General features: G+C 40.9%; 1 protein-coding gene across 6 annotated transcripts in view; it reads right to left on the bottom strand.

Moving 5' to 3' along the window:
- Positions 1–965: 965 nt before the first annotated feature.
- Positions 966–25,272, bottom strand: part of itprid1 (ITPR interacting domain containing 1) — a 130,808-nt gene continuing 106,501 nt past the window's right edge. For 3 of the 6 annotated variants that reach the window (XM_052023956.1, XM_052023951.1, XM_052023950.1), the window contains 5 exons: positions 20,784–20,911; positions 12,580–12,691; positions 11,294–11,635; positions 8,999–9,064; positions 966–5,816 (listed from right to left, as the gene is read on the bottom strand). In XM_052023956.1, the coding sequence (XP_051879916.1) occupies positions 9,017–9,064; positions 11,294–11,635; positions 12,580–12,691; positions 20,784–20,911 (630 nt within the window). In that variant the 3' untranslated portion in view covers positions 966–5,816; positions 8,999–9,016. The remainder of the gene's footprint in view (positions 5,817–8,998; positions 9,065–11,293; positions 11,636–12,579; positions 12,692–20,783; positions 20,912–25,272) is intronic. The other 3 variants (XM_052023952.1, XM_052023953.1, XM_052023954.1) reach the window with 3 other exon arrangements.

Genomic DNA, 25,272 nt, shown 5'->3' on the forward strand with positions numbered 1-25,272 from the left:
TTGTCCTCTCTGCACCTGTCCCTGTCCATGACAATTTTGAAGGTTATGGAGCAATGGTCACTGTCCCCCAAATGCTCACCCACCAATAGCTCCTTCACCTGTCCCGGTTCATTTCCTAAAACTAGATCTAACATGGCATTCCCTCTAGTCGGCCTGTCAACATACTGTGTCAGGAATCCCTCCTGGACACACTTAACAAATTCTGTCCCATCTAAACCTTTGGCACTAAGCAGGTTCCAGTCTATATTTGGGAAGTTGAAGTCTCCCATTATAATAACCCTGTTATTTCTGCTTCTCTCCAAACACTGCCTGCCAATCTGCTCCTCTATATCTCTACTGCTACCACAGAGTGGAAAGACTTAAGGCACCTGAGGCGAAACTATTTCACACAAAGGGCTATGGGTATATGGAACGAGCTGCCAGAGGAAGCTTTAGAGGCAGGTACAATTACAATGTTTAAAATACATTTAAAGAGGCATATGGATAGAAAAGCTTTAGAGGGATATGGGCCAAAAGCAGGCAAATGGGGACACAAGAGAGTCTAGATGCTGGAATCTGGAGCAATGCAGAAAAAGCAGCCTGACCCACTGAGCTCCTCCAGCTTTTTGTGTGTTGCAGACAAATAGGACTAGGTTGGGTATATATCTTGGTCACCATGGGTGAGTTGGGTCGAAGGTCCTGCTTCCATGCTGTATAACTCTAGGACTCTAAGAACAACATCCATGCATGTCAAGAAATATGAAAGAAAACTTAATCCACAATCATTGCTGCATGCCAACATACGTTGAATTCTCAAATTACTATTTGAAAAAGTTAGTAGCTTCTTCCAAAATATTCTTTTTATTTAAGTTCAACATCTTCCAGAGGTGACAATTTTCTATCATTACAACATTAAAATTTCAACTAAATGTTATGTAATAGCTTTCATTGACAATGGAATAATTATCAGACTCCATTGTCAATTACTTACGGATTTTTAAGTTTTGTTTGATTTATTAAACCATTTACCTACGATTTTATTCATGTACAAGATGAAGATACTCTGATATATTATCTGAGCCCATGATTTGTGCTCTCCACAATAACCCCTTGTACAAAAAATTTGAAAGATGCATTCATAAAATCAGCATTATTCTATAAAAAGCGAGAGGACAAAGGAGCTGGGATCCTTGACCGGAACCTCCTGGAATGGAATAGAGCGTATATGAAAATTAGCCAATCAGATCCCATGATTCCGAGCAATCTGGAACACATGATCAAGTCTTGTAACACCACCAGACAAAAATACATCAATGCCTACTTCTCCTTTCAGCTCTTGTTCTTCTCATTTACTTCAAGTACTTTTCCAAGGGCACCTTCTGGTACCTCCATTAAATATCTACTGTATATCTTGTGTGAGCAGCATGTATAGGTGGGCTGAGATTGTGAGCTGAGCAAGAATGTCACTTCAGTGTCCGGTCCTGTCCTCACCCAGCATGCTCAATGCAACAGGGTTTTTAGATAATATTGTACTCATTTCTCTGTTCATTAACTCAGGACCAATTATCATATCTCACCATAACTTGAGTGCAATCGGTTATTTCAATACAAACTCTATGGGATCGAACTAGGTATTCACTAAATCCCCATAACTCAGGCCCTTTTTGCTTTAATCAAATGACATCTCAAAACAATAATAAATATTTTGCTGTACAAAAGTAAACTTTTATCGATAGTTCCCACTTGTAACTAATTTTGCCAAACACATGATAAGCCCACATTGATACATTTAAACACAGGACAGTGACAATATTTTGGAGCCTTTGTGTATGTTTACATCTAAAGAAGACCAGTATAAAGATGCACTTCACTTTACAACTGAGTCCATTTTGCAGGGTTGCTACTGGGCCGCACTAATGAAGCAGGTCCTTAACCTACCATTCCTGAGTACATTGCAGTTCTAATGCTTGTTACTTGGCATTCTTTAACCAGCCTCCCAAACTTCTGAGTGTGAATTGCTGGTCCAGTGGCTGACTTTGTGCCACATGAGGTCCAAAAGTCTATTTATCAACTTACCCAATGCATGCTGGTAAAAGCTGTCATAAATCTGCCACAGCAACAAGCATGAATGGGATCAATCAGCATTATTAATTTCTTCAAAATATTGACCATAATTCCATTGCATACGATGACTACATCTGAACAAAATGTTAAATGATACCCTCCTATTTATTTTACTATTTACTAAAGTCATTACTTTTACAATAATTGACAACTTCACTCAATATATTACAGGGTCATTTTGCCATGAGAAGTGGAAATGTGCAATGAAAATATGAAGGCAGATCACATAGCCTTTATCTAACTTTATAGAAGAACTCAGTTCTCTTCAGAGAGTGAAACAATAATTTTGTTGGCTCATGAAGCTAAGATGAACTTTTATGCATGTGATATGAAATCCACAGCACTAAACTAAAATGACTAGGCCGCATGCAATGTATTGTAAATGCACTAAATAATCTGCAATACTCCTTTTCTCAAGTGGACTAAGACTACATCTATCCCACCATTCTCCCTCACATCCCCTATTACCAGCTCCTGAGCTTCCCCAGCACCACCATCAAACTGAGTCAGAGACATCAGAGATTCTACCCTTTCCCAGAGGCTCAATCAGACTGAAGCTTTCTATCACTCAGCAACACAGGTGTACTGAAAAGTTTTGGCAGAACCTGGAGGGCTGAAAGGGGAGGCCACCCACTGATGCAGAGGCTGGGAATTTAAACTCCCAAGCACCCAACTGGGTGACTTGGAATTCAGTTCATTGATGGGTGAGAGATCAGTGGTTTGAAAATCCCTACTGCTGATCCAACCACCTTGTGACCAGAAACAAAAGTAAGTATCAACAGTTACTCCAAAACTGCCGATCCGTGGATCAGAGGATTCAGCCCAATAACTCCTATGGAGAAAATGTAGGATTAATCACTGGGACTGATTTGAGTTCAGTGTACTCTTAGTGCAAGGAGTTGAGTAAGTGGGGAATATGTTTCTCAAAGTAAAGTAAATGTGAAGAAATATATTACATAGAATGACCAGCACAAGTTGCCCACTTGGCCCAATAGTGTTCACGTCCTGCACAAGCTGCAACCAATCCAACTTCATCTAACTCTATCACTTGTCCTATTTCTTCTCATTTGTGAAAAATCTAGCTCCACCTTAAACGTACACAACAGAATTAAAAAAAACTTATGCTCCTGTAATAGTTATTTTGACTAAGTACATATGTCCAATCAATCTAATCTGAGTCACAACAGATTAAGTGTACCACTGATGTGTGATATTTATGAAACATGGCTCAGAAATAACAGAATGGGGCACCAAATATTCCTGGTATTAGAAAAGGCAGATAAGGAAGAAAAAGAGCTTTGCCACCCATTGATTAGGAAAGACAAAACAGCACTGAAGAGAAATCATTCCCTTGAGGAAACATTGACAGATCCATTTGGTTAAAGAACCAAAGGTACTTTCACAGTGCTTGGGATATTCTGTTAGCTACAAAATAGCAAGAGGGAGATCGAGTAGCAAGTATCCAAGGGAAGGCAAATACAGGCTATTCTCATTGGTGGGAAGGCTTTTAAAAACAAATATCAGGAAAAAGAAATCAGTGTGAACTGGGAGAGGTTTGAGTTTAATAAAAGAGAACCAGCATGAATTGCTTAAATGTAAATGGTGTTTTACTGAGTTTTTTGATTGAGCAAATGAGAATATTGATGAAAGAAAAACAGCAGTTGTTACTTGCACTAATTCCCTGCCGACTTACTATCCATGGATCTACAGTATATATCCAACTAGAGGAACAGCACCTCATATTCTGCCTGGGCAGTCTACAAGCCAATGGCATGAACATTGAAATCTCCAATTTCAAGGTAACCCACATCCCCTCTGTTCCTTTCTCTGCCCTCCTGATCCACCCAGGTTCTCTCACACTCCCTTTTTTTGAAACCCCCCTCCCCCTCAGCTCCCATCAGCCCTCAGTTTCTCAGTTTCTTCCCTATCCCCCACCTGGACTGCCTATCATCCACACACTCCACTCACCTGGTCTCCCATCCTCTCCCCTCTCCTCCCCCAACTGTTCTCCTTTTGCCTAGCATCCCCTCCTTATCTGGTTCCACTCACCACCTTCCTTTCTCCAGCCCCTTGTTTTGAACCCGGGTCACTGGCGCAGTAATAGAGTTATTCTAACCATTACACTAGGTCAAGTTGGCAAAATGGATCCAAATATGCATGATAATAGGAGGCAGAGGGCAATAGTGGAAGGTTGTTTTTGTGATTGGAAGCCTGTGAACAGTGCTGTCCCACAAGTATTGGTGCTGAGTCCCTTGTTTGTTAAATACATTAACAATCTGGATAGAGATACGACAGTAATTTTGCAGGCAACACAAAAATAGGTTGTGCTGTTGATGATGAGGATAGTGTAGGCTACAGGATTATGTTAATCAGATACCAGGTGGAATTTAATCCTGATAAGAGTGAGATGAAACATTTTGGGAGGGCATTTTAGATTAGTGGCCTAAGGAGCTTGGGACCTTGATGCCCAACATTTAACTGACACTTGGACAGGTACATGGATAGGAAAGATTTAGAGGGACATTTGGCCAAACACGGGCAACTGGAACTAGCTTAGATGGGCATCTTGGATGGCATGGACAAGTTGGGCCGAAGGGCCTGTTTCCATGATGTATTGCTCTTTGACTATGTCTAAAAATCTTGATGGTGCAGCACAGTATATAAAGTGGTGAAGATGGCATTTGGGACATTTGCCTTCATTAGCCGGGGCACAGAATATAAGAGTTGGGAGGTAATGGTACACAGGAGATTCATCAGGACGTTGCCTGGAATGGAGCATTTCAGTTATGAGGAGAGGCTGGAAAGGTTGGGTTTGCTTTTCTTGGCTGATGGGGGTCCTGATAGAGGTGTACCAAATTATGAGGGGCATAGATAGGGCAGGTAAGTAGGAAAAATCTCCCTAGCAGACGTATCTAAAACTAGAGGACATAAGTTTAGGATAAGGGGGTAAGGGGCATAGAGGGGATCTGTGGAAGAATTTTTTTCCCTAAGGGAAGTCTGGAATGCACTACTTGAGTGGGTGATGGAAGCAGGTACTCTCACAGCATTTAAAAATATCTAGAAGTACACTCACGTCAGCAAGGCATTGAAGACCAAGGACCAAGTGCTAGTAAACGGCATTAATATTGATAGTATTTGACAGTCAGCATGGACATGGTCGGCTGAAGGGCCTGTTTTTGTGCTGTGTGATTCCATGACTCTCTATGTCTGAACAAAGGAGTTACTAAATGAAATTCTTTTAAAATAAAGACTGAATTACCTGGTGTCCCGAACTAAATTATCCTTGCTCTTTTAATTGTGCTTTATATGGTCTTACTCAAGATTTATATCCAAGTAAAGTATTACAGCGTTTAATTCTGTCTGAGTTAGAACCACATTAGCAGCAGAGTACAAAGCAAACAACTTGGAAGCAAACTGCGGCAAGTTCCATGTGAAGCTTGCCATAATAAATTATTAAAATTTACATCTTTTTTTTATTTTGTCAATTTACATGTTTTAACTAAGCAACGATGATTAGAAGAGCTTCATTCAGAAATTGGGATAACTAAAATGTGAGCTCACTGTAGTTCACAAACATGTAAGGAAATATGAGAGAAGTGCAGTCCCAGCAAAAAAGATATTTTGTCTTGCATGATGTCCCCTTCAGATTCCTTTTGTATTACTTTAATGACTTGCTTCATTTAACAGAAACTGTCAGGACTTTGTGCTTGAATCTGCAATGAAGGAAGATATTAATAATTTAGAATTATTTTATCATTAAGTAAAACATAATATGCATCCACAAATTCCCACTGCTGATGTAGAAAATAAATGATTATTTCTTATAATCATGGTAGCATGATCAGGGAAAACAAAGAAAATGGAGCAGTGAATAAAGAAAAAGATCTTCAATTTCTATTTAGAGGTACTGGAGGAAAGTGTAAGGTCCATTGTGTTCATCTAAACATCAGATCCCAGACTGAATTTAAACTGACCCAGTAAATCCAACTAGTTTCCATGTAAGTAAGTTTGTTTAACAAATACTTCTCTGACAGTAGCTGTGAAATTGGGCTTGTAACATTATACTTTTTGGCACTGTGTATTTGTTGAGTATCAGTTTGTTTCCAGTTTCAATTGTGAATGCAGCTGTACATTTTACTATTACATACTCCTAGGCAAATTAAATAATGTGTTGAGGCATGCTTTACCATGCCTGAGGTGAGGTTTTTCTTCCTCCATTACCATTTTGAACCCTGCCTTGTCACACTGGGCTCTAATGATCAAGCTAATGTCATCCATATATGGCACACTGGAAACCCGGGCCTAGAAATTTGTTTGTGCTGCTTTTCTGGTGTTAATATGATGTTAGCGATCTCTGTTCAAAAAGCTCCAAAAAATTGTGGAATTCATTTGCAGGAGTTCCAAAACAGCATTAATGGTTTTCATCATGTAAAGCTACATTGTTTCAGGAACAGCTTGGTTGAATTTCCCAAGTTAGTAGCACTTTTTCTCACAGCTCTTGGCTCAAGAAAAAGGTTCTCAAAGGATCACATGACAAGGATCACTCTTTCAGCTGTTGGGGAGTGTTAGCAACAATGGTTGGAGGGACAGGTGGCAGATTCCTCCTGGGAATTGGGGGCAGAGGAACTTGCACAGGCTTCTGAAGAACAGTTAGCAGGAAGCAGCCTCCATGTACAAAGAGCACTCATGAAAGGAAGTTGCCTGAGAACCAATAGAAGGTTATTAGTGCTCCCTATTAATGCTTGCACTTTTGAGGCTGGGCCCTGCATTAAGCTCAAATCCCTGTTCAGGCATAAAAGCAAAAGTTGCATTAACCAGAAAGTCAAAGGTTCCCCACTTTGCTGACTGATTTTTATTTTGACTTCTACGATGCCACAGTGAACAGTCAAGTGCCACATGTGACAGCCTGCGAGAATCCAGTGGCAACATTTCTGGGAGTGAGGGTGCCCTGACTTTGAAAGCAGTGTAAGATCTGCTTGACAAACTTAAAGAAACTAACAAACACCACCAATATTAAAAACAGAAAATGCTGGGAACACTCAGCAGGCCAGGCAGCAACTGTGGAGAGAGAAAGAGTTAACATTTCAAGTTGAAGATCAGCTACAAGTTTGCCCCCAACTCACACATCTCCCAAGCTTTGGAATACACTAGTGCATTTCTCTGGTGGCTTGGTCAGGTTCCTGCAACTCCCCACTTAACAGCACAATGGGAATACCTTAATCACAAGAACTGTCAGGGTCAAGAAAGTTGCTTCTTACCGCCTTCTGAAGACCATTAAGATTTGGGCTTTAAGTGTTGATCAATCTGCAACACCCACATCCTATGAGTGACTGAAAAAAATCTCAACCAACCCTATTATATTCCTTCTGTTTGATTATCAGAGCACAATGCCTCATCAAAATTCATGAATACAAGACCAAGCACATTATTATTCCAAGCTACATTCAAACAACCAATCAGCAACAACACGATACAATTGTGAACCAATTATATTTGTGCATACCGCTAGTGGTTGTGTGTGCATTCACTTACGTCACTGCTCCTACACAGCGTTCTCTCAGTGGCTGTGGTCAAATATGTGCATAAAGTCAGGTTCAGGCCTCTCTACACTGCCATCAGTCATGGATTCTATGGTGCCTATTCTAATAATTGCCAGCACCCTCTCTGCCAGGCTTTGTGCAAATTTGTCAACAGATTGCTACTGCTTGTGCCAATTATGTCCCATTTTCTCCTGTGAGAGGGAAATGTATGTTAATGACAGTGTTATAATGTGCCTGGATGATGTGCCTGCCATGACTGAACAACTGTGAATATGTGTAAGTTGTGAGATAGGGTGAGAAGTTTGGAGTAGTGTGTAATGCAATTTATGAATGTTAGCAGGCATCCTGCTTGTTAGATAATATTGTTAGATGGCTATTGTTGTATTCAAATGAGTGGCTTGTGAGGTCTTCTTTATACATTTTCTGGGATGAGAGCATTGTTGTTAAGGCCAACATTTATTGCCTAACTCTCATTGCTCTGAACATAGTGGCTTACTAGGGCATTTCCAAGAACATTTTAAGAACTAAACACATTGATGTGGGTCTAGACTCTCACATAGAGCCGGACCAGCAAGGATGACAGATTTCCTCGTTTTAAAGTCATCTGGCAATCTGATAGCTTTGTGATCATCAGCACTAAGATACTTATGATTGCAATCTGAATTTTAATTCCACAGCTGCAGAGTTGGGATTTGAATTCAGGTCTCTGGATTGTTAGTCCAAGGCCTTTGGGTTACTAGTCCAGTACTCACACTGTGGAATTTGATGATGGCTTTACTGACTTTGACCATGCATGTGTAGTCATTTTTATAGCACTCCATTTATGTCCTGAATATCTCACTACTGGCATTGATGTGGAGCAAGCTCCTCTTCCTAGCATTTCATTATTGACTTAAGTGGCATCCCAGAACCCTGTGAATAGAACACCTCTCTTTGCCTCCTCACCCTGTTTAGCAAGGTGTCCAGAGCCACCTCTAAGCTAAACTACCCAAGCTTCAAGAAGGTTTCCCACCTGTGGTTGGAAGCAATGAACACCTCCCCTTTAAGAGGTACAGCCATGACTTCAGTCAGTTACAGCTAGCTTTTTGTAATTGTAACCTGTGAAGAAAAGCTGTTCACCAAATTCCACAATCATGATAATGAGGTGGGAGTGTGAATTTTAGATGCATTATGGGTGCATGTTAATCGTGTTTTGTGAATCCAGTGCACATTTCCAGTGCTATTCAATTCCTTTCTAGCTTGTTTTAGGATATTAAATGAGAAAGTACTCTAAATGAAAAAGACCCTTCTTCTTGGATGTTCATTTCATTTACAACTTAAATTTTACGAGACAACAGGAATAAATTACAACTTACCATGTGAAGTTAGCATCCTCAGTCATCAGGACCTGCCAATCTCAATTGTTTAAATGATTGTTTAATCTGGAACAGACATTTTCCTATTATTAAACAGTTAGAAATATTTAAACATTCCCAAGGAAGTTTAAACAGAAAGTTAATGTTAGCATGTACATTTGTGAAACTGTTTTATGAACAGCATTGCTCATCTTGAACCTTGGATTTGCACTGCATTGCTGTTCATTGCATTTCTAATACACCAACTTTTCATTATATGGCTCTGCACTGTATCCATTGTATCATTTTGAATTGTTCCTGTGAATAGGGTCTAAGCATAACTTCCTCCCATTTGTATTCCAGGCTGAATATTGTTCTATCATTCCAATAGCTTTTCGATGTGTGAGAAGACTGCTTTTCAAGGAGATGCTGATGGAAAAAAGGGCACATGCTGCAGCCACTACTATTATGGCAGAGCAGATTTAGAACTGCATTACCTGTGGCACTGAAGGTGGCAGTGATCATCAATTTCTTTGCCTCCAATCTTTCCAGATGAAATCAACAATATTTAGCAATTTACAACAAACCACCATATCATGGAACTCAGAAGCTGCTCACTCGAGAAAGGCCAAACTCATTTCCCTTTCCCATGATATAGAGCATCATGGATTCAGAAAAATTCCAATGTTTCCTTAAAGTGTGGGGAGCTACAGAGTACATCCACATTGCCTTGAGAGCATAAATGGCACCCAGACAGACCTCATTTCCTGTCTATGTCACTTGGCTCAAATCTTCATTATGGCCTTGGTTCATGTTCAGCTCCAAATTCTAAATTTTTCTTTACAAAACAGAAAGTACCACCATCTGAACAAGTGGGTGTGAAAGTCATATCAAGTGATGATGTGCCATCTTCGTCACACTCTTGCTGCTCAGCTACTTTCACTCTGGGCTTGGGAGTTCTTTGTGGACAGGTAGTAGTTAGGGTTATGGTGAGGGGAGTGATTGCATGCTTTCACTAACTGCAGCTTGTGAATTACAAGATATTGTGGGATGAAGGGGAGGTGGATGTGAGAGAGTGGATTAAGCATGAGATCCCATCATCTTTGATCTTCAGTACAGTGCTGCTAATTACAGAGTCTGTGATGACTAGTCTCATGTGATCAGCACATCTTCAATTGGTGGAAGGTGGTAGCATGATGGGCAGTTGAGTTGTTGGAGCTGGGCTTATCTCCCATTGGTCTACTGCTACTGATACTACATTGTCCTGCAAGAGAAAGTGATGTGCATTACTGAGTGTTGTGCAATGTGTCTGTCATAGTTGAAAATTTGCCTGTGTGTGAAGGCTATGAACTGTATGTGTGACACTTGGAGTAGAGGTAAGTACATTGCTCTGGTAGAGCATTTGATTGCTGGGTTCCCAGCACCTCTTCATAGAGAATTTTGGTAGATGAGTGATAGTGGTGATTGTATTGAACAGTGCGCGAGGAACTAGTACAACTAGTGAGAGATGAGATTTGTCTATGTCTCCTCTAGCTTGGGTCACTAAACTGTCTGTGCATCCACATCTTTGGGACTTGACTCTTTGCATTCACCTTAATTGCTACCTTTCTGTGTATCTGGAGGGCTTTCTGGACCCCTCGGGCAGATGACTTCTCTCCTCTTCACTCTCCAAAGAGTGCAAAGAAGATTTACAATAGTGTTGCCTGCAGTCAAGGGCCTGAGTTATAGGGAGAGGTTGGGCAGGCTGGGACTTGGAGCATAGGAACCTGGGAGGATGGAGGTGTGTCCAGAACCATGTTAGAAATCAGAGAATCTCATCCAATTTGATTACGTCTTCCAGCAAGTTGTGAACACCTGTGGAATGTCTTCCACCACTAGTTTGAACCACAGAACACCTCCTCCATAAGAGATACTGATAGAACCTTTAAGCATTGCTTCTAGCTTGAGCCATTCCTAACCAACCACAAAATTGTCTATGTTTATATTTATGTTTTTTTATGCTAAAGCCAGGGACAACACATTTAGTGCTGTATGGTCAGAAATGCCATGGTAATGAATTTGAAGCATGAATTTTATGTTTGTTATGCACTGAATCAAATGGGCAGGTTTTGCATCTTGCATCACAATTCCAGCAGTCACTTTATTGCATGATCTATTTTACAGTGCTGTGGGATATATAAGGATGCACAACTTTTCAGAGGGTGTTAGAGTGCTTGCAAACAGTAGAAAAATATTAAGGTATTGAATACTTTTTGAGCCTTTACCAAGGACATATTGCACCCAAGTAAATTAAAGAAAGATTTTGAGATTTCTTACATGTTGTAGAATGGTTCTGAAATCCAGTGTTTGTGTTTCATGGTGTTTTTTTTCTGTTAATTTTGTATCTTTGACAGCTTCTGAACAGGCTTCACTATCGATTTTATTTGAGTCTGAAGTAGCTGGTGAATTGACTGGACCTTGTCCTAACATGGAACGCATTGACAGACTTGTTCCTGGATTTAATTCCAGCTCCTGTGAGTTGGTTACTGCTGCTGGCGTAGATGTCATATAGATGGATGAAGGACAAAGCTGGCCATCTGATATAGCATCTCCTGTTTGCTTCAGCACTTCCAGGTATAAGCGAACAGAAGACTGTTCATCCAGCAAACTCTGCAACTGCTGAAAGACAAACCAGGTTTAGTGCAATTCTAATACTCCAGCTCATAGGATCAATGCTTTCCTTAAATTATCATAGTCAGAAATAATTGCAAAGGAATTAAACACAGTTAAGGCTGTCTGGCATATTTACTAAAATTCACTAGGAATATGATAAAAACGATATCTTTCAAACACAGAATAGGTACAGATAATTGAATAATAATCAAGAATGAAAATTCAATTTCACCTATTCTTCACACTTATAAACTGCAAGTATTAAATATTAAAGCCTCATTCCAAGTTACAATTATTGCCTGATTCTTGAGAAGGTGTGGTGGCTGTACTCCTCTATCAATATTATCTGGGACAAATGCATCTGTAACAGTTAGAGTGGTAAAGTAAGGTCAGGTAAGTATTTCTTCTCTTGTGTTTTTCTTTCACTGCTGTTCTCCCAATATCCTTTACAATTCCACTAAATGTGGCACCACTGAGCCACACCCAATGCCATTGTACATTCTGCACACTTGTTATTCTCAGGGCTTTTTTAAAGCATTGCCCAACAAGGACAATTCACCAATTGAGAAGGGGGTGATAGATGGTAATAAGCAGGAGGTTTCATTACCAACATTTGACCTGACGCTGTGAGACTTCATGAAGTCCAAAGTCAATATTCTGAATAACACTGTGTCACTACTTTTAATGGGTCTGTCTTGCTGGTGGGATAGGGAAAATACTCTGTAATTGTGATGTACGAGTGTGATGAAGGATGAAACATATTAGCCTACAGAACTCATGTTTTGCATTACTTACTTCTGGGAATCTGGACTATTTGCAAAGCAAATTATTTTTAATAAAGTAGGCAGGTAACAGTTCAAAGATATGGCCCAAAGGAGATCAACAGAGCTGGTAAGTTCTGTTATTTAAACAAACATGGGACTAATGGTTTCACCTAACATTAAACTTACCACTTTCATTGCTTCTCCAACTTGTCGAGCCTGATCCTGAAGCTGAACCTCTATTTCTGTGACCTCTTGACGCACTGCTTGGCGTAATTTTTGCAGCCGTTTCACATCCTCTCTGTCAGAATACAGTTCCTAATTAACTAAACTCAACATAGCTTGGTTGATATATTAAAGTACAGCAGTTTGCTCAAAATTCATTAGAAAAGAATGTATCAAATGAACCATCAATATTCATCCTGACAACTAATAGATTTCTGGATCATCTCAGAGGGTAGGAGAACTTCAGACAGCTTTGGGCCAAACATACAATCAGGTCAGTCAAAGTGTGTAGGGATAACAAATTCACTTGAAAATCATGAGTGAATTAATTGGGTTTTTAACATACAAAGTGTGTGATGGAGGATGGTAGTTAACTGCAGATTATTGAATTTGGGTTTAGATTTGCTGTAATTGGATTTGGTTTTATCTCTGGACTGCTAACCCAGTAAAAAAAAACCTCACTAGTTAGAATGTCTATCTGGTAAATGCCTAAATATGTATACTTCTGATAATTATGAATTTAACAAAGTAGTTGTGAAGTGACGAACTCTAGAAATCTATCCATGTGCCAAGTGAGTGATGCAGGAGTTTATGCATGTTTTACTCCACTATTGAAATCTACTTCCATTGAAGGAATTAGTTCAGAAGAAGTAGTGTACAACATACAGACACTACTATATCTCATAAAAAGTACAAGCAACTGAGGTCAAAAGCAACTAAGAACAAGTTTCTGTCCCAATCTGAGCCAATATTTAAATCCATCTAAATTAATGAGCAGATTTATTTTTCCAGGAGACTAATTAAGTCAGTTGCATTAGAACATATATTGGGTATATTGGGACACTGGAGACGTTGACTGTGGGCCGAGTTGGCTCCAAGCTGTCATTATCTGGCCCATGAACAATTTGAGAGATGCCATGTGGCATGTGAAGAAATCGTTGGAGCAATACATAATTTTGGTCTGAAGCTTTCCATCACAGGGGGTTTCCTCACATCAGCTCCTGGTTTATTGATGGTTATGAAGACACTGTGATATTTCTATCACCACATAAATTTCATTGATTCAACAAAAACCCATCAATATTAGTTAAAGGTCTACAATTTCAGGTTTATTATAAGATTTAGATGGTTATTAAAATAATAATTGCCACTGAACCCTAATCCAATTCACTGACTCCCACAGGCCATCACTGAAGATGACTGAAGTTTTTCTTTGGGAAGTGGGGCTCAATTCTCAGAGAGAGACTGCTTGAAGGATGAAGTAAGACATTTTACAGCCATGCACACAGAAGTTGTAAGTATCAGCACATGATAATCGGTAACTAATTGTTGTTCTGATAAATTCCCATTAAAAGTGGATTGGAAATCTTACCACTGGCACTGAGTTAGAATCCAGGTTTCTACTTCACCCCAGCATTCAGAGAGTGGTGCAATATTTTAAGTGCCAACTTTGAAATGAGACATGAAATTGAGAGCTTTTCAGGTGAACATAAAATCCCACAGCACAACTTCAAACCTGAATCCTGCCTAGTGGTTATCCTCCGACTGATATTGCATAGATTGAGGCTATTAAGATCATCTACAATATTCACGTAATATAAAAACAGAGAATGCTGTAAATACTCAGCAGGCCTTGCCACGTCTGTGAGAAGAGAAACAGAGCTAACATTTCAGGTCAAAGACTGTTCTTCAGAATTGGGATGGAGAAAAAAGAAGCTTGTTAAGTTTATTCATGTGTTTATTCTTCATTACCAATTATCTCCCTAACATTTTTTCCTGTTCTCCTATTTCTAATATCTACTGCAAGGGACTCATGGCAACAGCAACTTGGCCTAGAAATCCTTTCATGAGTGTAGGTTACGTTAAATAGGCAATGAATGTAGGGAGAATACAAGTTTTGGACAAGGGACAGCTTTTTCAAAATTCTATTAAGCACAAGAGCCAAGGTGCTGTAAGCAAAAGGCTAATTCTTACATGTTTAATGGGCACAAAGGTCTTTGGTTCACACACTCTGCCACTGTAGCTTCAAAAGATGAGAGGATATCATGATTGGTAACTCTGAGTTGCGATCAGATGGTGGCAGTAGCTGGCATCGTAATCAGATTAAAGAATGGTGCCAGGTTGCCTGAGGTAGATTAATAGCAAGGAATAAGTTCTTAATTTAGGGAGCACTTACCTGAAGCCATTTCCAAGTGCCATACTTCATGGGTCAGGTCCTGTTCAGACAGACCACCTTTAAGCATTGTCAAAGCATGCCTCAAGTTCGCTGTATAGCATCCAAGGACCACACATGCATGTTTAATTTTCCCAAAATTAGCAATGAAATGTACATTGCATGCCACTGGATGACACTGCATGTATCCAATCAATGGATTCAGTTGTATTCCCTTCAAAACTTAATTTTTTGTAATGTTCTTGCAAGGAGAATTGTCCTTAAATGATGAAATTCTCATCAGTTCAATGATTTTGAAATTATTTCTGTGAAGGTTTCAATTATAGCTAAAAGCAACTTTTTGCATTTCTGCAATGAATTGCATTTGTGTAGACTTGAGCAGCCAGAAGAATCTTCTTAACCCAAACCTGTCCATAAATATGTGTGTGTCCACTTACTGACTGCTCAGTCAGTGCAGCAGAGCCTGGTCTCCAATCACCTTGTATCTTACTTTTCACTGGACCAAAACCACATTCTGCTAAATTCATGTGATGTGAGATTGCCAATCTACAACAGGGAATGCATGCACAAGCATCTCCCACTCTTCAGAAATGGAGTGGAAGGTCATCCTCAGTTGCAAGGGGCCACCTAAGAAAGATGAGTCCAAGGCGCTTCAGCGTCTTCACACGTCATAGAGTTATAGAGACAGAGTTTTACAGCAGGGAAACAGGCCCCTCAGCCGAACTTGTCCATGTTGACCAAGGTACCTCTCACCTTAAATCTGGACTCCCCTACCCTGGGAATAAAAACTGATCATTCACTTTATCTATGCCTCTCATGATTTTGTAAACCCCCATAAGGTCACCCTTCAGCCTCCTACGATCCAGGGAAAAAAAGTCACAGCCTATCCAGTCTTTCCTTATAACTCAAGCCCTCCAGTCCTGGTAACATCCTTGTTAATATTTGATGCACCCTTTCCAGCTTGATGACAACCTTTGTATGGCAAGGTGACCAGAAATGCACACAATCCTCCAAGTTCAGACTCACCAACATCCTGTACAGCTGCAACATGACATCCCAGCTCCTATATTCAATACCCCATCTGACGAAGGCAAGTGTGCCAAATGCCTGCTTCATCACACTGTGTACCTGTTATCACTTTCAGGGAACTATGTACTTGTACCCCTAGGTCTCTCTGTTCTACAACACACTGCAGGGCCCTGCTATTCACTGAGTAGGTCCTGCCCTGGTTTAATTTCCCAAAATGCATCATTTTGCACGTGCCAGAGTTAAATTCCATCTGCCATTCCTTGCCACAATTTCCCAGTTGATCTAGATCCTGTAGTAAATTTAGATAACATAGAACAGTACAACACAGGAACAGGCCCTTCACCCCTTGATGTTGTGCCAAACTAATTAAACACCTCACTAAACTAATCCCTTCTGCCTATACAATGTCCATATCCCTCCATTTTCTGCACATTCATATGCCTAAGAGCCTCTTAAATGCCTCTATCATATTTGCCTCCACTAACACCTCTGGCAGAGCATTCCAGGCACCCACCACTTGTAAAATAACTTGCCTCGCACATTTCCTTTGAACTTACATCCTTTCACCTTAAATGTGAACTTACCTCCTCTCACCTTAAATGCATGCCCTCTAGTATTAGACATTTCAACCCTGGGAAAAAGATACCGACTCTCTATCTCTGCCTCTCATAATCTTATGAAGTTCTATCAGGTCTCCCCTCAACCTCCACCACTCCAGAGGAAACAACCCAAGCACATGCCCCCTAATCCAGTCAGCACCTGGTAAACCTCTTCCGCACCCTCTCCAAAGCCTCCACATCCTTTCTATAATAGGGAGTCCAGAAATGAATGCAATACTCCAGATTTGGCCTCACCAGAGTTTTATAAAGCTGCAACATAACTTCCTGACTCTTGAAACCAATGCCTCGACTAATAAAGGCAAGCGTGCCTAGACCTTCTTTACCAACCTATTAACCTGTGCAGCCACTTTCAGGGAGCTATAGACTTGACTCCAAGATCCTCTGTACATCAACACTGCTATGGGTCCTCTCACTAGTCATATGCCTCCAGCCAGAATAAGTCCCATCGACCACTACTCTCTATCTTCTATAGGCAAACCAAACCTGAATCCAAATGGCCAAATCACTGAGGGTCCCACGTGCCTTATTAAAATCCATGTTGACAATATCAACAGCTCTACCTTCATCAATCACCTTTGTCACTTCTTCATCGATTGCCTTTGTCATTTCTTGAAAACACTCAATCAAGTTATTAAAACATGGGTTACCCCACACAAAGCCATGCTGACTGTCCCTAATTAGGCCATAATTTTCCAAATGCTCATAAATCCTGCCACTGACATGAGACTCACCAGTCTATAGTTTCCAGGAAAATCCCTATTTTCCTTCTTGAACAATGGAACAACATTAGCCACTTGCCAGTCCTCTGGGACCTCGACTATGGCTAGAGAGGACACAAAGATCTAGGTTAAGGCCCCTGCAATCTCATCCCTTGCCTCTCTCAATAAACTGGGATATATCCTATCAGGCCATGGGGACCTATCCACCTTAACACTCATCAAGAGACCCAACACTACCTCTTGCTTTATCTCAAAATACCCAGGCATATTAGCACACTCCACACTGATCTCATTATCATCCATGTCCTTCTCCTTGGTAAATACCGATACAAAGTACCCACTTAGGACCTCGCCCACATCCTCTGCCTTCAAGCACATGTTCCCTCCTGAGTGGTCCTACCCTCTCCCTGGTTATCCTCTTGCTCTTGATGAACGGTATATATAAACTGCCTCAAGATTCTCTTTAATCCTACTTGCCAAGAACTTATCATGGCCCCTTCTGGCTCTCCTAATTCCCTTCATGAGTTCCTTTCCAGCTTCTTTATAATCCTCAAGGGCTCTGTTTGATTTTAGCTTCCTAAACCTTAAGTACACTTCCTTTTTCTTCTTGATTAAATTCACCATCTTTCTCATAATCCAAGGTTCCCTTACCTTGCCATCCTTGTCCTTCCTTCTTACTGGAACATACTTGTCCTGTACTCTGTGCAGTTGGTCTTTAAACACCCTCTACATGTCAGATATGGACTTGTCCAAAAACATCAAGAGCAAGAGGATAACTCTCCCTAGTTTCTGCCTAATACTCTCATAATTTGCTCTGCCCCAATTTAATACTCTCCTGCAAGGTCCATACTGTTCCTTATTCATAGATATCTTAAAACTCAAGTTGTGATCCCCGTTTCCTAAGTGTTCTCCCACTGAAAGGTCAGTCACCTGGCCAGGCTCATTTCCCAACACCAATCCAGTACGGTCCTTCCTATAGTTGGACCATCTACAAATTGATTTAAGAAACCCTCCTGAATGCACCTAAGAAATTCTGCCCCCGTCTAAACCTCTTGCACTGAGGAGGTCCCAGTCTATGTTAGGGAAGTTAAAGTCACCCAAGAATAACCTCCTTTACTGTCCACTACACCACCATTTCTGGTGTCATCTGCAAACTTACGAACCATGCCACCTGCATTCTCAATCAAATTGTTAAAATAGATGGCAAACAAGAAGAGCTCCTACACAGATTCATATGTATTGTTCAGCAAACAGATTCTCAACAAAATTGATAGAATTTATAGGTTATTGTATTTAAAATGTTTCTTTAATGTAGAAAAATGAGTGCAGGCACTTCCTAGGTGCATTATCAAAAAATGTAACATCTTATAATAGAGGTGCAGATGACCAAATGTTTGGTCAGAAGTCAATTCTATGGAAGAAAATGAAACAGAGACCTTAAGAAAGGGAATTAGAAGGGGGATTTCAGGACCTAGTTGGTGCCATGGGCCACTGATGATAATGAGTATGGATGGTGGGCCAAATTGAGCAGTTCAAAGATTCAGATTAGAAGTCCAGAACTGGAAGAGTATGTGTACTTTGCAGCGTTATGGGGTTCAAGGAGATTACAAAGATAGGAAGGGATTGGGTCATTTGAAAACAAGGCTGAGAATTTTAAAACCAGAGTGTTCCTTCACTGATATTTGTCCTTTCCCTTTAACACTGCCACGCCCCTTTTCAAAACTCCTTAATGTTCCATCCATCCACAATTATCCATCTTCAACCTTTGCTTCCCCTCCAAAATCCTTCTATGGGTTGCTATCTCCTAGATATTTACTAATATCCCTACATCTGGATATAAGCAAGTAGAAACAGAGAAAATCACAACTTTTAAAGAGCCTGATAAAGCATAACTTGGCTATCTGGAGGTTATTTTGCAAATTGAAACATCCATGCTTTTAAAATGAGGGACTTTAAACACAAAGTTACCAACTGAGCATAAAAATCACAGGCACACCAGGTATCCACAAACTATGATGTTGGAACAAAAACAGAAATAGTGGAATTACTCAGCCAGCCAAGCAGCATCTGTGGAAAGAAAAACCACTTAGCATATGAGGTCAGGAGCCCTTCCTCAGAACTGGGGGAAGAGTAGGGGTGTGTCAGTATTCAAAGCAGAACAGGGGAGGGGGGAGGAATGACATGTAAGGCAAAAGACTGAATGGAGATTGGTTAAGGCAGATCAGGTGATGAGGATCTTGAATACTCACCATTAGCATGCCATTTTAAAGAAGTGGTCTCGTTTTCTTCATCCTCAACCCATTTTGTTGAAGGCCTTGCTAACAGTTAGTATTCAAGCTCCTAATCACCCGATGTCTTAACCAATCTCCATGTAGTTTTGTCCTACACTCTGTTTCTCTTCTGAGTTCTACTTTGAATATTGATATCCTTCCACACTTCCCTAGTTCTGATACTGGTTGGGTATCAAAAAAATTAGAAACCTCAGTTGGTTTCAATTTGGCTGTGGACAGGCAGCGTTTGGGTCAAGTTTTAATTTTATATCGAAGTAAATCTCAACAGAAGTAAATATTCTCAGTTTGTCTATTCTTTGCTTCCAGTAGCATTAGTGTAAAACTGGGGTCCCCAAGGCAGTTAGAAATCCCTTGAATATTTTTTCCCCAGAGCTAGGCAGAGTCACTAGCACTTCATATCAAAGCTCCGTTGCATTTGCTTATAAGAACATATGCAATGACATTACTAACATCAACATTTCTTTGTCAAATTTGTATGCAATACTACTGTTCTTACTCCACAATTGAATGGTTTGCCAAACAGTTAGTTATGATGCCCTTAATAATCCAATTCTTCATGTTGACTGTCTACATCAATGGTGCTGAAGTCGGGAGGGTTGAGAGCTTCAAGTTTCTGGGAGTGAACATCACCAGCAGCCTGTCCTGGTCAAATCACATAGATGCCATGGCCAAGAAAGCTCACCAGCACCTCTACTTCCTCAGGAGGCTAAAGAAATTTGGTTGGTCCCCTTTGACTCTCACCAACTTTTACCGATGCACCATAGAAAGCATCCTATCTGGATGTACCACGGCTTGGTACCGCAACTGCTCTGCCCAAAACCCCAAGAAGCTGCAGAGAGTTGTGGACACAGCCCAGTGCATCATGGACACCAGCTTCCCCTCCTTGGACTCTGTCTTTACCTCTCGTTGTCTTGGTGTAGCAGCCAGCATAACCAAAGACACCACCCACCCAGGACATTCTCTGTTCTCTCCTCTTCCATCGGGTAAAAGATACAGGAGCCTGAGGGCACGTACCACCACACTTAAGGACAGCTTCTATCCCACTGTGATAAGACTATTGAATGGTTCCCTTATACAATGAGATGGACTATGACCTCACGATCTACCTTGTTGTGACTTTGCACCTTATTGCACTGCACTTTCACTGTAGCTGTAACACTTTACTCTGTACTGTTATTGTTTTTACCTGTACTACATCAATGCACTCTGTACTAACTCAATGTAACTGCACTGTGTAATGAATTGACCTGTACGATTGGTTTGTAAGACAAGCTTTTCACTGTACCTCGGTACAAGTGACAATAATAAACCAATACCAATACCAACTTGTACGTACCTCTCATCTTCAGTTAAAACACTGTAGACTGAAGCCTGCTGTTCAATGATGTCCTGTTCAATGTCCACCAATCTATTCCGAAAACTCTGCAGACATTTCCTCATGGTCTCAATTTCTGGTATGGTCTGCTGGGAATTTAAAGGACATTTGATTAGTTTTATGAACCATGATTGAAAAGAAATAGAACTGCAGATGCTGGAAACTGAAATAAAAGCAGAAAGTGCTGGAAATACTTAGCAGGTCAGGCAGGATCTGTGCAGATAGAAATAGAGTTAACATTTCACGATAAACCACGCTGTTGTTCTAGCCATGCCTTATAATAATAGAATGGTGAATATCATACAGCACTACCTGGAACTAGAACAACCTGTAGAACAGTGAAGAAGGCCAAACCTTAGTGGCATCACACCTGCTCACTCTCACGGCACTCACTATTTTACTTGGTTATGTTTTCTTTTCTCCTATTAATCAAGATCCCACCAAACTTGAGAATCTGCGGCATCAGGTTCCAAATTTTAAAGGTCAATTGTATTTCAATTCAGTGCAAGGTTGCCTTTTTGGTGACATTTGGTGAGTTCAACATGTCAGCAATGCCAGACTGATCTTTATATGTCGAGAATCCAAATAAAAAATTATGTAGAAGAGGCGAGTTTACTTGATTTGGGATCAATATTATTTTATAATATTAGACAATTGCTATTATATTTATTCTTTTTTGTGACACAGTCATTGCTAACAAGGACACACATATTACCCATCCCTAATTGCCCTTCTTGAGCCTTCTTGAACCCCTGCCATTCTTCATGTGGGACATCCAACAGTTCACCATAGAATCATACAGCATGGAAACAGGCCTTATGACCCAACTTGTCCATGCCAACCAAGATGCCCATCTAAGCTACTCCCATTTCCCCGCATTTGGCTCATACCCCTCTAAACCTTTCCCATCCATGCACCTGTCCAAATGTCTTTTAAACATTTTTATTGTATCTGCCTCTGGCAGCTCGTTCCGTAGAAGAACCACCCTCTGTGTGAAGAAGTTGCCCCTCAGGTCCCTTTTAGACCTTTTTCCCTCTCATAAACCTATGCCTTCTAGTTTTTGACTCCCTTTCTCTGGGCAAAAGACTGTGTGCATTCATCCTATCTATACCCCTCATGATTTTATGCACCTTATTCTCTGCTGCTCCAAGGAATAAAGTCCTAGACTGCCCAACCTCTCCCTACAACCCAGTCTCTCTAGTCCTGGCAACAATTGTGTAAATCTTTGCTCTCTCTCCAGATGAATGATGTCTTTCCTATAAGTACAGCCTGACCTACTGGGCATGAACCACTGCCCTGACATAAGTAACAAATAAGACAGACAAAGAAGAATTATCAGCTTCTAAATGCCCCATTTTACTTGGTCTAACCCAATCATAGATATTTCCTTTATTCAATCCATTACTTCTGCTGGCCTCTCTGCAACTTAAAAATACCTTTTTGTTTCTCTTTCCTAGATCTGTAAAAGAGTCTTGGACCCAAGGTGTTAACTCTGATTCTCTACCTGACTTCTGTGTGATTCCAGCATTTTCTTTTTACACTTCATTCACATGTTCAACACAAGTATTATGTACAATTTTGGTTGCCCTGTTATAGGAACGATGTGGTTAAACTGGAAAGAGTGCAGATAAGATTTATGAGGACACTGCCAGGACTAAAGGGCCTGAGTTATCGGAGAGGTTGGACAGGCGAGAGCTTTACTTCTTGGAACATAGGACATTGAGTGGTGACCTTATAGAGTCATATAAACTCATGAGGGCATAGATAGGGTGAAAGAACATAGTCTTTTTCCCAGGGAAAGGGAACTAAAAACTGGAAGGCATAGGTTTAAGGTGAGAGGTGAAAGATTTAAAAGGGACCTGAGGGACAACTTCTTCATGCAGGGAATGGTGCGTATAAGAAATAAGTTACCAGAGGAAGTGGTTAAGGCAGGTACCATAACAATATTTAAAAGTCATTTGGATAAATACATGGATAGAAGGAGTTTAGAGGGATATGGGCTAAACGCAGGCAAATGGGACTAGCTTGGTGGGCACCATGATCGGCATGGACGAGTTGGGCTGAAGGGCCTGTTTCTGTGCTGTATTATTCTATGACTCTATCATGAACAGACTCCTAAAGCAAACTCTCCTAAAGCAAAATCTCTTTTCCTTTGTTGAATGGGTAATCACAGGAAGCGATTATCCATTCAACAAAGGAAAAGATTAAAGGACATTCTCAAGGTGTCCTAGAAAATGTGTAAAATTCCCATCAACTCATTGGAATTCCTGGCCCATACCACTTTAAATGGAAGAACATTCAGGATGGTATTGAGAACCTCAATCCCATTCATTCAAAGTCCAGAGGAAGCTTTAACCACCTCCCAAACTATCTATCCAATCAGTCAAGCACCACTTGTGGTCGAGACGAGGGTCTTACATTGGCTTCATCAGCCACCTTAACACACACAGATCTGGAGCAGAAGCATCCTTGATCCTAAGGGCCTGCCTAAGATGAGATGAAAGAGAAGGAGAATACTGGTGAATTCAGCTTCATATCACTATTAATGACACCTCCTGTTGTTTTTCTGATGATTGACAGTAGATTAATTGAGCCAATCAGTAGCTGGATTGGATTTGTTCAACTTTCGGTAAACAGGATATATCTGGTCAGTTTTCCACACTTCAACATTGAATCACATGGTAGTGGACATGTAGTGTCTGCATAGTGTGAGTATGCAGAGTATCTAGATGGTGATGTCATTCCTCAGTTGGGGTGAAGGGACCTTGCCAGGAAAAGTCTTCAATGAACAATTCTCCTATGACAGATATGGTCATTATCCCAATACCAAAGTTTCTAATGGCAGATAGAACATAGAACACTACAGCACTGTACAGGCCCTTCGGCCCACAATGTTGTGCCAACATTTTATCCCGCTCTGAGTTCTATCTAACCCGTCCCTTCCACATAGCCCCCCATTTCTCTATCATTCATGTGGCTATCTAAGAGTCTCTTAAATGTCCCTAATGTATCTGCCCTTACAACCTCACAACCTCTGCCAGCAGTGCATTCCATGCACCCACCACTCTCTGTGTAAAAAACTTACCCCTTATATCTTCCTCCAATCACCTTAAAATTATGCCCCCTCGCGTTCGCCATTGTCGACCTGAGAAAAAGTCTCTGACTGTCCGTTCGATCTATGCCTCTTATCATCTTGTACATCTCTATCAAGTCCCCTCTCATCCTCCTCCTCTCCAAAGAGAAAAACCCTAGCTCGCTCAACCTATCCTCATAAGACATGCTCCCAATCCAGGCAACATCCTGGTAAATCTCCTCTGCACCCTCTCTAAAGCTTCTACATCCTTTCTATAATGAGGCAACCAGAACTGAACACAATACTCCAAGTGTGGTCTGACCAGGGTTCTATAGAGCTGCAACATTACTCGCGGTTCTTGAACTCAATACCCGACTAATGAAGGCTAACATTCCATATGCCTTCTTAACAACCCTATTGACCTGTGTGGCAACCTTGAGGGATTTATGGACGTGGGCCGCAAGATCCCTCTGTTCCTCCACACTGCTAAGAGTCCTGCTATTAACCTTGCATTCTGCTTTCAAATACGATCTTCCGAAGATGTTGATGATTTCTACCACTTGTTGCAATGAGAGCACAAGCCACGGAACCATTCATGTAGTGTACTCCCCGTGGTGGTGAAAATTAGAAGCCCTAAAACTCTCAGCCTTCAAGTCACTCCAGGCCTTGAGTGTAGAGCTGCAGGCAATACAGTAACGCATTTGCCCAGATAGTATTTGACGTGTGGAAGCTCCAGTAGCTCATTGATGCAATCTATCACTCACTGAATCATTGTAAAGCCTGCTATCTGGACAAAATATGCATACGGTTTTGCCTGCTGGTGTGAAGAAAGATCTGGGACATTGACCTTCACCAGCATGGCCAAAGGAGGAAATGAATGGTTCCTCTTGCAACAGGTGGTCAAGTCCAGCAGGGTGACCCAACTAACATTAGACCTAAGAAAGCCAGCCTTAGCCTGTAGCATCTATGGGAGGCAACAACCTGAGGTGGTTGGCTGACAGACAACAGCAAACATAGTATCAAAGCAGCAATGATGTGATCATGAAATCATGCTGAGAGGGAACAGTTCTTTGATACCCCACAGAGTCAGTTTCACTTCCACAGGGTGGTGCCTCAGAAAATCAAAATATTTGTCACAGCACTAGAGTACAGTGTTGCCCACAAAACATTTGAATACTGGAATGCAAATCCATAATGGAGGAGTCGGCGTTTGCATTGCAGAAGACAGAGCATCCACTGAACTCTGATACTAAGTAGCTTCTTTCTTTGCTGTAAAGAAACCAGGGCATAAGACCCAGCACCATGTTCGAGCCCACTTGGTTGATATGGAGCTGAACATCATTCCATGCTGCAGTGCTCTGTGTGTGGATGACTGGA

The sequence above is a fragment of the Pristis pectinata genome, chromosome 9, assembly GCF_009764475.1.
Source record: "Pristis pectinata isolate sPriPec2 chromosome 9, sPriPec2.1.pri, whole genome shotgun sequence".
Classification (NCBI taxonomy): domain Eukaryota; kingdom Metazoa; phylum Chordata; class Chondrichthyes; order Rhinopristiformes; family Pristidae; genus Pristis; species Pristis pectinata.